Source organism: Crocodylus siamensis, chromosome 9 (assembly GCF_052110815.1).
Source record: "Crocodylus siamensis isolate JL-2025a chromosome 9, ASM5211081v1, whole genome shotgun sequence".
In the NCBI taxonomy this organism is placed as follows: domain Eukaryota; kingdom Metazoa; phylum Chordata; order Crocodylia; family Crocodylidae; genus Crocodylus; species Crocodylus siamensis.
This window is the reverse complement of record NC_143403.1, coordinates 28,484,153-28,499,838: the sequence shown is the minus strand read 5'-3', so window position 1 is coordinate 28,499,838 and position 15,686 is coordinate 28,484,153. Positions and strand designations below refer to the sequence as shown.

Here is a 15,686-nt window from a genome sequence, read left to right as displayed (position 1 = left end):
GCTTTGGTTTCTTATTGTATGCCAATTACATTAGGGGTAGTGACTAATCAGTAAACGCAATATTTAATTAGCTGCCAGAGGACAAGCCACATAAGCATCGTCAAGCCAAACCAAAATTGAAGAAAAATGAATAATTGTGGCTACCATTCAAATATTTGTAGGAAAAGCTGACAAACCTAAAAATCTGTAAGTCAACTGTCATTCCTTTCCTAACTTAACATTAAAACCAAATCTTGTGCAAATGTTGGAACAGCTAAACCTAAAACAAGATGATTCCTTCCCCTACCTCCAAACAAGAGCAAAACCCCCTACATGTGGCAAAAAGGGGTAAGATGTAAAATTTGTATTTGTTAGCTGAAAGCTTCCCAAGCTTGTTTTTCCTTCTAATCAAGCATAAAATGGCACACAAGATAATTCACAGGTCCACAGGCATTTTGGCAGGCAGCCACGTATGCGTTGTCATGTACTAACAATCCTAATCAAAGAGTAATATCAAGCAAGTTTATACTTTGTGGCTTTCAGCAGAAGATTCTACATATTCATAAAGTTTCATTAGTTTATGTATTATTTGCATCTGGGAAAACAAATAAACAGTCAAACATTTTCTTTAGATAGGATTTTAAACAATACCAAAAAACTAAAACTGTCAGTGTCTAATACTAAATTCTTCAAGACTTGTAAAAAATGAGCCATTTAAGTGTTTTTATATGTTTACATGACAGTTTTTATTAGTTTAATTCAAGTCCCATCAGAATTGATAGAAAACCTCCTAATGACTTCAGCTGACTCTGGATCAGGCCGGCAATTTCATGCCTTGATTCAGAACAGTACTTAATCAGATAATTTTAAATATGTGAGGAGCTGCACTAGAGTCAATGGGATTATTTAGGGACTTAAAATTAAAAGTTAAGCAGATGAGATCTGCTGAACTGGGGCCATACAGCATAATTCTGACCTTATACTAACATGAATCAGGAGTAACTCTACTTATAACAAAAGGATTATGATCTTTAAACCTGGTAAATGATGAGAACCAGGCTCTTTTAATATGCTGTGCAACTGAAATTAAAACTATTTCTGCCTGATCCGAAGTGTCAATGCTGAGTGTCCTAATGAAACTTAATTTAGTAATATTTCTTTCACAAAGGAAAAAATACTACTGACTATTGCATTCTATTTTGTTCACATTCAATCTTGACTCAGCAGGCATATATCCCACAGAAGTCTAGAGTCTAGACCAAATTCAGGAGTGAAGAATATAGAAGGCAATTTATATGCTTGGTGTTCTTTGAATGAAAATTGTGCATCTTGTACTGGTTTGGCTTTCAGTGGGGGTAATCTATAAGGATTAATATACATGAAAAGGATGTCGCAGGAAAAGTAACTAAGAGAAGGGTATACAATAATAAAGAATGTTTTCAGTTGCATTCCCTAGAGTATCCTTTCCAATGCTTTTAGAATAGAAGTTAAAAAAAAATAAAAATCAGTAAAAGTACCATGTTTGCATTTGTACTATTACTGATGTCCAACATACAGTCACTGTTGCACTATTTTTATTTTAAATATTTCTTTGCTACAATTTTACATGAACATAATTCCCAACTTATATAATACTTCTGACTTTAAACCTATTAAAATATTCTGGTTAAACTGAAGTACAGGAGAAAAGCCATGTTTCTGGCAAACAAAGAGTGTTCCATGCTACCCTAATAATAATTTTTAAAAAAACCCTCCAAAACCCCCACACTCCTAAATACACAAATGATCTAGTCCATATTACTGTTTCCCAGTTTATACATTTTTTAAATGTTGCTACAGCAGAGATAAACATCTCACATTGAAATATTTATATATGTGCCAACATTTATTTCCTTGACTTTTGCACAGTATGTTAGAAAAAACAACATACAAAATGCAAGCAATTTGAAAAATGTCATTGTTCAATTTACCTATATATTAGCAACTATTTCACTGCTAAGTAATAGGCAACATCCATGTCTTATTTTTCTTTGAGTGTAATAATGCATAAATAATTATTAAAAAACAGAGATGAAACATGATCTTAGTATAAGCACTTGATAATAATTGTATTCTTTCAGCATTAGATATGAAAAACCTACCTTGAATTACTACTACTGGAGTCTCCCTTAATCACTTAATTTTCCCCCCCCCGGTTTTTCCCCCTCCCTTCCCTGCTCTACCTTTTTATTTTCCCAATTTACACCTATTTACACTCTCACTGACAACCTGTTACACTTTTAGCTTCTTTCACTCCTTGGAGTCTCAGAACATCAGAGACTTCCTATGCCTGAAGAAGGGTGATTGCGCACAAAAGCTTGCAAAGAACTTTCCAGCTACTCAGTTGCTCTAATAAAAGATATCAAAACTACCCAAAGAATCTTGCCTGCCTACGTCCTTAGACCAACATGGCTACAGCCAAAAACCTAGCACAATATTATGAAGTTTACTCATTTAAAATGCATATTAATACATTAAAGAATGATGCATTTGCCAAAGTTGAAAAAAAGATATATACTGCAGAATATGGAAAAAACTACCAAATTCACTATTTTTATCCCTAGTATATTATGATAAGGTATCCTGGGTACTATTCAAAAGAACAACATATTGTAATCGTAACTTATGTAACCTCCTACCTCTTATGTATAAGATAGTCCTCCAGAATGTCAAGGCAGCGAACCATCTGAGAGAAGATAAGCACCTTATGGCCTCCTGCTTTCATTTTTGGAAGAAGTTTATCAATGAGAACCAATTTACCAGCAGAGTGGATCATTGCTTGTAGGTGGAAGTCAGGTGCAGTTGGACTATATGTCTCTCTAAACTCTCCAAGGATTTTCTCTTCAGCACCTGTCACAAAATATATACCGTATTAGTCTCAAAGATTTTTATTATTATTTTTTAACTGTAGGTATGCTTTTAATTCAATCTCTCCCTTCCCCCCTCCAATACAAAATACTGAATAATAGGGCTGTGCGAAGCTTTGGTCCCTGATTTGATTCAACGGAGTTTCAGCCCGATTTGGTGGCCAAAACCGAATTAAAACAGAGGACCCTTTAATCTCTCCGAATCGAACTGGAACCCTTCGACTCAACTTGGAGAGATTCGGACATAGACACAGCTTTAAATGCTTTTTTCTACCTACCTGTAGGTAGCAGGTGGCTCATGAGTGCTGTGATGCATGGAGTGTCCCACAGAAGCTTGGGGGGCTCCCAAGTGTGCTCAGCAACAGACCCAGAAATGGACCAGAAGCACTTCCGGTCCGCTTCCAGGTCCACCGGGGTGTGCGCTAGGGCCCCTCGCCCCATGTCTCCCTAGCTTGGTGACTGGTGCCTCCTGGGTCTCGGGGGCACCCAGGGTACCCCCGTGTCCTATCGCCAAGCCAGGTGGGCATGGGGGGGCCCAGCTCACTCCCTGGCAGACCCAGAAGTGTCCCCCCACTCCTGTGGGACACAGCTATGCCTAGTACTTCGAGACATGCTGAAAAAACATTTAAAGCTTTGTCTATGTCCGAACCGCTGATTTTCTGAATCAGTATTGAATCTTCAGATTCGGATTTGGCCAAACTGAATCAGGGACAATAATCCAAATCAATTAATCGAATCACTGTCCCTGATTCAGGCCAAATCTGAATCCAAATCGAATAGGGCCCATTTCACCCCTATAACAGAGTCAGGCTAGCTATTCAACTCTATTTCACCCATGAATTGTTTTTTCTTTTTATAGCCAGGTTCTTTTTTTCACAATTACTGATCATGTTGCGCAGCTATGAATAAAAGCAGAATTTGGCCCTCAGAAGAAATTTTATAGAGACCTTGGGAAGCACTGATGTGCCCAGGTGGGCTCTATATGCTGTTATGGTGCATCAGGCATGGAACAACATCTTTAACAATACAGAAATCTAGGTGAGGCTGATGATACTTAGGCCTTCTACACGTTATAGATATTATGCAGTTAACTGGTTAATTGCAAAATACCCTGAGACCTGCTACATACACAAAGTAGCTAATCATACCCTAAACATCTCCAACCAGCTATAAAGTTGACCATGAAAAATTTGTACTAACTTGATAGCTGGTTGCTACTGAGCTTTAGTTTGCCTGTGTAGCTGGGAGACCCATCAGCTGACAAGGCTCCCAGCTGCAGGGGTGCACCAACCCCCACTGGGACTGGGAGTCCCACAGCTAAGGGGACTCAGCTTTAGCAGATGCTGACTCTGGGTCCCAGCAGCAACCCCCAGCTGCCAGGATCCAGCTCACAGGTGTGGAGGCTGGGTCCCCACAATGTGCTTCCTAGTGCTGGACCTACCTGTAGAGCACGGCTGCAATCTCCCCCACACTCTCAAGGCTCAGGGGATCATGGCAGTTGCAATCCCCTAGCTCTGGGGAGTGCATGGGGTGCCCCCACGGTTGGGAGTCCCTCAACTGAGAGGGTTCCCAAACAGGAGCCTGTTTCTTGCTGGTGCAAGGGGAGCCTGGGATCTAATGCACAATCCAACAAATCATATGTCCTGCTATGCACACGACTGTGTAGCTCCTGCATTAGATCCCATTGTGCCTTTACCTGCACATGTAGAGGAACCCATATAGGCACTCAAGGAGGCACAAAGCTATGTGAAGGGCCACATGAACCTCCAGAATAGCCCAGAATTGCAAAGGTGGCCTGAAAAGCCACACACACACACACACACACACACACACACACACACGTAACATTTAAAATACCACTTTCCTTAGTCTTGCTGTAAAATAGGCCTAAATCCTATTTTACTAAATGCTTACACCTATATGGTTGCTTGCTCAAACATATAAACATTTGGTCTCAAGAAGTATATTCCATTTAAGGCTCTGAGGAGGGGTCTCAGTGGGCAACATTATGGGCCTCCAGGGCACACAGCACTGAGAAGGCAGTGGCCAACAGTGGCAGTTTATGGGAACAAATACCTGCCTCTCAGATGTCTCAATCACTGATGCCCATTATGCACCATTATCATCTCAGAATCCAAATCAGTTGGAAAGAAGCTGAACTGAGCAGTAGGAGCCACCCACCTATTATCTACTAATTTAGTGTTTAAGGTACTTGCCAGCAAGAGGGAAACCTAGGTTCCAGACCACACAGTCTGAGGCACTTTGATCCCATACACCCGATTACCCAGGAAAGTGTCCTAACCATGCTTTGGATCCAGAAAGGCTGAGAGCACCTTCTATCCTGTCCGGTGAAGGAATGGAAAAGTCACGGAACTATGACAACAAGCAACTGGTTACCTGATTCTGCAGTTTCCAATGTTGCAACATACTGTTGCAATATACTGTTGCAATATGCATGCTGCAGTGACTGTTCACTGCAAATGCATACACAGCATTAGAAACAGGGACCAGAACCTAGGGTATCCTCCCCACTGGAATACGAAGTAAGGCAACCCTCTTGCTTGTTTGCTTTTTGCCCCCAGGACTCTCAATTCCTTTCCAACTAGCAGTCCAGCTTCAGTAGGGATGAAGGATTTCATAGACATCAGGGGCTGGAAGGGACCTTGCGAGATCATCAGGTCCAGCTCCCTGCCCAAGGGGCAGGAAGTCCGTGGAGGTCAGATCACCCCAGCAAGATGCTCTGAGCCCTGCTTAAGCATATAACCTGGTGGTAATGCCACTTTCTTAATGAGTGAGACCAATTCAAACCTCTGCTTAGGCTGAGCAAGCCTAGAACCCAGATCTCTCTCTTCCTTGGTGAGTGCCACAATCAACATCCTATTCAAGCGAAAGGTGAATGAATTCTCCTCCTCCTCCTCACTGCTTTTTTGTGATTTACATGTTTATGGCTAAGATGAAGACATGTTACAAAAGTAGATGCCTTAAAAGTGTTTCAGGGACTTGATATTCCTGACAAGTTAACTCTCTAAACAGCTTGGAGACTTAGATGTTTAACAACCACCCCTTTGTCATTTAGATATCTAGTCTGTAGAAGAGGATCTGGCTCCAAGTGTATTTTTCTTACAAGTAGAGAAAAATAATGAATTCAAGGGATCTATGAACAGAAGAAAATAAATTAATATTAAGCTACACTACATATTTGTTTTCAATAGCTACAGGGATTTCACAGTTAAAGATCCAGACTTCTTGATTATGGAGAGATTGAAAGAGATGTAACATTTTCAAATCAGAATCCTACTCTGGAAAAAAAAAATTACTCTAACACCGCCCCCCTTGAGAAAATGATTTTTCATTTAACATGGTCTGAAATATGAACAAGCATACACACACACACGCTTGTTCATATTTCAGACCTTGTTAAACGGAATTTTCTCGAATCATTTTCTCTATGCATACATATATACACATACATATAGATACAGAAAACTGACATAAGTTTGTTTTAAAACTTAATCAGGATACTTTTCAAGAAATACCAAACCCTACAATTCTGAACAAAACGGGAAAGATTTGAAATAAAATAGGACTGAGATTTTCAATTTTGTTTTAAGAGGCTTTGAGTATTTTATAATCGTATTACCTTTGATGAGATAAGGATGATTGCAGCACTTTCTGAGTTCCATCATAGTGTTAACTAGATTAGGTACGTTAGCTTGGCCTGCTCCTTTAGACAAAAAAGCAAAATTCTTCTCCAAAATTGCACGATAATATTTCTTCTGGATATTAGTTAGTTCTACTTCAATTATAGTTTCTTCCTTGGGTGCCAACTTTTTCTCTACATCTTCTTTTAAACGTCTCAGCATCATTGGTTTCAGAATAGCTTGTAGTTTCTGCACCTGAATAAAATTTAATGATCAATAGGAATACATAAAAAGGTAGCAAAGTAGCTTAATTTAATGTTTTAGCTTCTATATCACCGCTTTGCCATATTTACATGAAATATATCCCTGGAAGGGATATATTCTTGCTTTTTGACACAAATTACCACAATTATTTTTAAGGTGCACTGAAAAAAAAGGAAGCTTTTTGGTAGTGAAGAACCCAGCTTTAGGAAAAGAGAACTTTGATCACTCTTTTACTTGTCATATATATAAAGCTTGTTATGTAATAAGGAAAAAAAAAATTATCTAAGATCAATTACAATTCTGAGAATTTAATAATTAAAAGCATATAATTACCATGTACACTATAATACTAATTAAAATATAAAGGATTTGAAACAAAAATACTGGAGAGATTTTCTTCGACAGGTTATATTTCATTTCAAATACTGTATGTTTGGAATGCCAAGCAGAGTTTCTCACCTTAATCATTTGAAAGAATGATTTCATATTAGGAGGTGCACCAATACATTGGTCCATATCGTATTGGCACCAATAAAAGGAAAATTGACATTATCAGCAATTGGCTTTTTTTGCCTGAAGTGGCCAATAATGTTGCCAATAAATGCTGTGGGCACGGGCACAGCTACAGCATGCACATGGCCAGGAGTGCAGCCTGGTAGCTTGGAAAGGAGCATCAGGCCAGTAAGTCTGTGGGAGAGAAAGGGCATGGGGAGGCAGATCAAGGCTCCCATGGTGAGGGAGGGAGTGGGACTGGTGCTGCCCAGCCGCAGCAACTCATGGGAGGGAGCTGTAAGTGGTTCATCTGGGGGGCACGGGAAGGGCAGGATGGCTCTCATCACTGTGCACATGCCTGGGAGAGGCATGGCCCCTCAGTTCTGCGTGAAGGGTAAGGATGGGCGGCTGCTGTGGGCTGGGGCCAAAGGCGGCACCCGGCTCTTTCCAGCAGGGAGGTTGGGCTAGGGCTGCACTAAGGGCAGGTGGCAGCAGCGCTGGGAGGGGGGCTACAGAAAATTTTGAGATGGCTCTAGGCCCCCTGTGATCCTCCCTCCCAGCACCACTGCTGCCCACCCCAAGCACAGCCCCAGGCCAACCCCTATGCTGGGAACAGCTGGGTGCTGCCCCTAGCCCCAGCACACATCAGCAGCCCACCCTTACCCCAAACAGGTCCGGGGGGCACATACCCCCGATGCCTCCCCCAGAGGTGTGTGCAGTGGTGGGAGCCTCCCATCCTCCCCAGACGACCTGCTCACAGCTCCATCCCTCCCTGCCCTGGCCCCACTCCCTCCCTCACTGTGGGGGCCTCGACCTGCACCCCCCCACCTCCTCCCTCCCTCTAACAGATTTACCAGCCGGACATTGCTCTCCAAGATGCCAGGCTTCCATATCAGCAATCAGCTCAGTACCAGCTGACATGGCTCATTAATAATTGGCCAGTGGCATGGGCCCAAAAAATCTTTAGCAGTGCACCACTATTTCATATACACAACACCGTATCATCATTATGCTTTAGAAAAATTACACCTACCCTGAAGGGTAGGTATGTGATTGCCAAAAGAAAAGAACATACAGTACAAAGGATTAGTCACCCACATTATTTTGAAAATAATTGAAAGAACAGTGACACCCAAAAAGGAATTAAATATGACCCACTCACAGCAGTAACAAAAAGAACAAAAATAACCTCCCAAACTGTTCATTCTTATTATTTTACAACTGAGAAGCTAAGTAACAATTCATATATAGTACCTGCTCCTCTGTTTTAAGATCCCCAAATTCCTGCATGAATGTAGATTCAGCAGGAAAACGCAAAGGTTCAAGAAAATGAAGGAGACTAAATAATTCTTCAACTGTGTTCTGCAGCGGTGTGCCTGTCAGCAGCACTTTGTGCTCCTACATAAAGACACAGATGTCACATGAAATTGCACACACACGTTTCACAAAAAAAGTTGTTTTTCTGGCTTGTTTATTTTTTAAGTACTAATATCTAATCAGTTCAGTATGTAGGCACTATAGATACAGTGGTTTACAAACAAAATAAAGGCCATCAATAAACACAATTTAAGTCAGAATTTCTCTAAATGTAACATGTCTTGCTATTTCTTGGCTATACAGGAGTATACAATTTATTTCTCTCTTTTGCTGTATAATATTTTCATATCCCACTCTCAAATGTTATGGATAAATGTAAAACAGAAATTGGAATACCAGGTTACAAAACTGAAACATTTATTTTGGCATTCTGCTTCCAACAGCAGGCAATTCCCAATATTTCAAGGCAAAGCATGACTATGAGACTCAAAAAACCAACAATGTATCTAATGTTGGACTGAAGTTGTAGCTATGATGATGCAGGAATTATATGAAAGACAAGGTAGGTTTTCTGTGGGTGATACCTTTCATTGGACCAATTGCATAGTTAGGATTAAATTAGATAAGCTTTAGAATGCAAAGCATTTTTCAGAACGCAGACTTCCTGCTTGATTCTTCATCAGAATGCCTTGTATTTGAAAGCTCGTCTAACAATCTCAACCATGCAGGGCTCCAATAAAAGATATCACCCACAAAAACCTTCTTTTTCACAATATCTCTATTCATTTGGGTAAGGTAGTAGTAGTAAATTCCTGTCAGCATCTTGCAGTCTTAAATCCTGCCCATCTTTAACATTATCCAGCTTCTGTTATAAAAAGCAACTACCATTTACCTGAATATAAAACAACCCTGAATATAAGACAACCCCCACAATAACCAGATTCTATATATGGAAATTTTATCAATTCATTATAATTTTCCAGGTATAGAATCTAATTACTGGAAGGCTGTCTTGAATTTGTCCCCCTCCCACTGCTACAGTACGGAAAATAAATCTGGGGGTCAGGTAGCCCCCTTGCCATCTGCCACCCAATGTCTTCCCCCCTATACCCTCTTCCCTCCTCCTTACTGTCAGACCCTACTTTCTTTGAGCACATGGCAAATCTGAAAACACTAACCTCAAAATAAACAAACCTGTAATAATTTGCATATAGGCAAATTGCTACAGCTACCCTTAAACTTTGTTCAGTGAGAATTGATTAATTTGCCTTTTTTAAAAGGCTGCAAATTTTAGTACTGTTACTTCATAAACATACCTTTAAGCAGCACTTTTGTACCTACATTTTGGGTTTGGGGTTTTTTTTTTTTAAAATCTATTTTGTGTTCCAGGTCAAATAAGCCAGATCTGTTCTAAATCATATCCCTTAAGCAGAACTGAATTATTCCAAAAACCTTACTGACTGAGCAGGCAGAACTCAATTGTTCTAAACACCATGTACGGCACTACAACTGGCGAGCATCCTTTATCCCGGACCTATCACTCTGGGACTTCAGATATTCCCAAATTCATTGGCAGGCATTGTAATTGCAGGCCCGAGTCTGGAGGTCTTGGGGTTCGGATGCCCCCAGATACTACAAGCAAGCACCCTCCATCCTAGACTTTTTAGTCTGGGATTACTATGCTTATTACAAAGTATGCGTGATATTAACCCAAAGTCAAAAGGCTCATGATTTACCATTGGGCTGGGCCTCAGTAGCATAAAGAGCATTTCATGCCATGGTGATCCCACAGCTCAACACTGCTCAGTATGTATATATTCCAGATACTCCCCCACAAAGAAGACTAACTAGCCCCTACTCATGACTAGAACTGGGTGTTCTTGTCACAAGTCTCTGAATCCTTTAAAAATGTATACCCAGATGAGGCACAGGACAATAAGGCATCTGGCCAGACAGATGAGGTACTACTGGTCTGGCTCTACCTCATGGAGGGCAGGGGCCACACTAATCACATGCAACAGGCTAAGGGAGGGGGTGACACAGGTATTCTGGATAAATTGTTTGGGACCTCATTTGGTGATGTTTGCCAGACATTTAAGGCTGGTGAAGAAACAGGAATCATTGTTAATGGGAAAGAAAGGTGCAGCTCAGCTGTGGGCATGAAGAACAAGTCAAAATGCATTCAATGTAATGGCTCACCATGACTTGAAAAAGTTCAGCACTGAGGGGGACTACATGCAATGGGCACTAGAATATATATTATTCAGATAGGCTGCACTAAATTATCCCTACAGTAGATTCCCATCAGTTTGTCCAATATGGGCCCTGTGTTTTACAGTCACATAGTGTTTGCTGCATTTAATCAACTTCATAGTTGGTTTCTAATACTGAGCACACCCTGCTTTTCACAGCAGTTAATGACAGACTATGTATTTAATGGCATTTCCTTATATGTAAATATAAGGCAAGGGTTCTCCCCCTCCCCCCCATACTGAATGGAGGGGAACGGGATGTCGTCTTGTGTTTGGGTAAATATGGTATTTGCAAATACTTCGTTGGAAATATTTTATAGATGGGAAATACCACTGTAATGAAATTCTTGACTATACAAAATAGCCTTGTAGAAAAGGTAGTTTAAGTTGAATTTCAGTCTTAAAAACATACTGAAAATATTTCTGAAAATGGCATACCTTCAACTGAGAAAATCATCAGAATTTTCATAGGACTGAACATTTATAGAAACATTCTAAATTTAACAATTATACATTATTACAATTTACTGTAGTAGTCTTTTAAATTGTTTTAACAGAAAAGAAATCTTATTAAACCAAGTAAATAAAATGTAATCACTCACAAGATTCATGAGTTTTAGTCCTTCCAAGAGTTTGCAATTTTTGTTCTTTAGCCTGTGTGCTTCATCAATAATAACACAACGCCATTCAATTGCATTGAGTTCTGGACAGCCACCAAGAATCATTTCAAAAGTGGTGATAATGGCTTGGAATCTGTATGTACCTCGAATGATACGCCCCTAGAGATTGATCAACAAATAAGGCAATGTGTCACCTTTGTTGAAACCACTCATTTTTCATACTCAAATTCCTGGTTTTGCTACTGAAATATTAATCAGTTGTACCTTAATATCTTGAAATATAAATGACTTCATCTTACCAAAGATGCTAAGTCCTTGACACACTATAATTAACACCAAATCAGTAATTTTCCATTTTTAAGAATGCTATCCTGTTAAACAAATATATTTCCAATTGATTCTACTTTGCCTTCCAACTATCAGAAACTAACCTATAAAAACTATAGCAATAGAAGTGTCACAGTATGCCACATTTTTAACTATGTGAAAAAAATCTTATTATTAAAAATTCGCTGTCATAAAAAAAAGTAATAAAACTAGATGAGATATCATTCTACATTAGCAAATTATGAAAACAGGACTTGTCTGTCAGCAATTTCTTTATTAAAATAACAATAAAAACACGTATATGTTGTCAATGTGCTAGACTCCACTGAACTGACATACAATAGGCCAGCTCTTCAGCAAAACAACTAGCATGCAATAATTCAGGGATGTCAGATACAGCCTGCAGAGCCCTATTGTATGTTCCCCAGTGCTCCCATAGGTCTCGGACTGAACCTACATGCTACATGAGGTACATATTAGATCAGTCCCACTCACTACGCATGATATGTGGGTCTGGGCTGGGACAGGCGCTTCATGTGGTACCTGCATGTGGTACCCGTGTCTGCCCCAAACCAGCCCCAAGTGCTGGATCAGGTCCATGGACTGGCTTCACATCATTTATCCGGCCCATGAAACAACCCCATGCCATTCATCGAGCCCATGAGGCCTTATAAGTTTGACACGTCTGCAATAAATTAATAGTAAAATGAACTACTATCGGTATTGCTTTATCACATAAAATTTCATTAGATGTTTTATATCATTAGATATAATCATATCAGGTATTTCTATAAGATAGCAGACAAGGACATCTAGCACAAAGCAAGTCGTATGTTAAATAATATAATTGTTGAAAACAAAGCAAATTGTTTCAATTTTCAATAAACATTAGTAGCAGAAGTAAAAATCTTGGCAGTGTTCCTTTAAGCTCATTAATGCCCTAAAGAAAATAAATAGCAGCATACATGGCAAGTAAATTCACTTTTTAGACTATACAGAGCTTAAAGAACTTAACTTCTGTTGCCCTCTACTGAGAGAATTCAGGCCTAAATGCTGCAATTGGCTGTGTCTGACATTTACCTAACCCACAAAACCACATTGATGTCAGCTTTGTATTCTGCACATCAATAAAAATGTTGAAGCCAAATAATCTAGTGGAAATGAAATCTTACCACAACCAATTTACAGCACCCATCTATTTAATACATTAAATACTCTGACCAGTGTTAATAAAAAAAACGAAAAGAAAAACAAACCATAATACCTTTTGATAAGAAATGGCTTTTACTATGACATATATCTCTGTTATGTACAGCACGTTTCCTACCTGTTATAGGTTTTAGATAAGTTAGTGAACAAAAGCATCACTACAATACCTGCGAGTCTCTGAAGTACATTTCGTACTGCTGTATCATCTGCCGGCTAACCATGCTCCCATGATACACCACAACATTAATATCAGTCCACGTACGAAATTCTCTTTCCCAATTAGTTATAGTGGAAAGTGGAGCTATGATTAAGAAAGGCCCACGCATACCAGTCAGGAGGATTTCATAGAGGAATGTAATTGACTGAATGGTTTTGCCAAGGCCCATTTCATCTGCTAAAATGCAGTTTCTCCTGAAAATATAAATATATTCGTTATTTAGCTTGAGAGGACTACAAACATTAAACTTTTACTCAAAGCACAGTATCTGAAAATAATTAAAGCTCATTAAAACAGTCTAAAATAAATCATAAAAAGAAAAAAAGTCAGGCGATGCAGAAGATGCTCAAGGGAATCCCATCCTCTGTAATGAATGAATGAAATTGGGTATGTACACCCCCTTGTCTTCAGTCTGCCACAACTATACACTGCATTGAGATTAGGAAGTTAGGAAAGGAAGGAACATACTAACAGACTCTCCTGGCAGCTTCCCTAAAATATTTCTTTCAGACTTAGCTGCCACCAAAGACTTAGAGCACTGATCTACAAGACACGGATTCCCTGTTATGTGTGTGGAATAAAGATCTGTTGGAGGTCCTGTGACACTTTGGAGGACCTAGTGCAAACACCAAGGTGTTAGGGGAGGAAGGAAAAGAACCATGCTATATTCAATGGCACTCAAACATGGTCATTACTATATCACCACCATTTTTTCCCCTACACCTCTAAGCCCTTGTCTATATTACGTAGGTTAAATAACCCTAATTCTTGCAGCCTTTTCTCAGTCTCGTCTCCTAGGCCCCTAATCATTTTGGCTGCCCTGTGCTAGACTCTTTGCAAACTTATTGAAATGTGGGGTCCAAAACTGGACACAGTACTCCATACGAGGCCTCACCAGTGCTGAATAGAGTGGAAAAATCACTTCCCTTAATTTGAAAGCGGCATTCCTGTTAATACAATCCAGGATGCTGTTGGATTTTTTTAGCACCAAAAAGCACACTGTTGGCTTATATTCAGTTTACTGTCCACTGTAACCCTCAGGTCCTTCTCTAGTACTCCAGTCTAGCCAGTCAGTCCCCAGCCTGCATTTGTGCATGTAGTTATTCCATCCCAAGTGCAGGATTTTGTGCCTGTCCTAGCTGAATCTCATCTCACTTGATTGTGGACCATTTCTCCAGTCTATCCAGGTCATTCTGGATCCTAGCCCTGCTACTAGGTGTGTCTGCCATTCCACCTAACTTAGTGTCATCCACAAATTTGCTAAGCAGGCACTCAACCTCATGATCCCAATCATTAATGAAGACGTTGAACAATACTGGACCCAGGGCAGATCCCTGGGGAACCCAAATTAATACTTTCTCTCAACTAGATATTGAGCTATTAAGGACTACTCACTGAGTACCATGATACAACCAGATATGTATCAACCCTACAGTACTTTGGTCAAGTCTATTTCCTTAGCTTGGTAATGAGAATATCATGTCACCAGTGTCAAAAGCCTTGCTAAATTCACAGAATACCACATCCACTGCTCTCCACTCATACACAGAGCCTGTCACTATCATAGAAGGAAATCAGATTGGTTAGGCAAGACTTGCTTTTGGTGAATCCATGCTAACTGTTCCTGATCACCTTGTTCTCCTCTAGGTGCTTCACAATTGATTCCTTGAAAAACTGCTTCATGCTCTTCCTAGGTATAGAGATCAGGCCGACTGGTCTGTAGTTCCCCAGATCTTCCTTCTTCCCCTTCTTAAAGATGGACACTATATTTGTCCTTTTACAGTCATCCAGAACCTCACCCAAGCTCCATGAATTCTCAAAAAAGATAATCAATGGCTCCAAAATTACCTCAGCCAATTCCTTTAGTAGCCTCCCATCTGGTCCTGCTGACCTGAAATCATCAAGCTTCTCCAAGTAATCCCTAACCTGTTCTACCATTAGTCAAGACTGTTTGTCTCCTTCCCTATTTCTCCTGCCAACTATATTTGTCATCTGGTAGCTACCCTTTTTGTGAAAGTTAAAGCAAAAAAGACATTAAATACTTCAGTCTGCTCTGGATTATCTGCAGATTGTCATTCACATTCTGTAAGGGACCTATGGAAATACTGGTTTCCCTCTTATTTTGACATACTGTATTTCACAGTGAACAAGTTCAGGTTTGAAGCCAGAATCTTTACTTTAAATTTCCACCTTGACTTATACACAGTATCAATACTTTTGACCCTCCTCCCATGCCAAGCCAACCTTATTAACCTATCATGAGATGGCATTCCTGTGGGCCTTGCCATCGCCATGGAGATGCCCCTTGGCCAGGCACAAAATGCAGCCGCATTCCCTGACAGCCAAGCACAGAGACTGGCCCCATCCCCTGCGAGCGGTACTACTTGGGCTGAAGCAGCTGAACGCCAGCCTCATCTGGTATAACTCAACCCCATATTTCTGAGCCAGAAAGTTAGATCAAT

General features: G+C 40.1%; 1 protein-coding gene across 14 annotated transcripts in view; it reads right to left on the bottom strand.

The window, feature by feature from the left end:
• The window catches only part of CHD9 (chromodomain helicase DNA binding protein 9), a 204,980-nt gene that overhangs the window by 62,328 nt on the left and 126,966 nt on the right, over positions 1-15,686 (bottom strand). For all 14 annotated transcript variants that reach the window (XM_090061866.1, XM_090061871.1, XM_090061872.1 and 11 more), the window contains 5 exons: positions 13,175-13,418; positions 11,454-11,630; positions 8,537-8,680; positions 6,526-6,781; positions 2,658-2,868 (listed from right to left, as the gene is read on the bottom strand). In XM_090061866.1, coding sequence (XP_089917992.1) covers positions 2,658-2,868; positions 6,526-6,781; positions 8,537-8,680; positions 11,454-11,630; positions 13,175-13,418 — 1,032 coding nt within the window. The remainder of the gene's footprint in view (positions 1-2,657; positions 2,869-6,525; positions 6,782-8,536; positions 8,681-11,453; positions 11,631-13,174; positions 13,419-15,686) is intronic.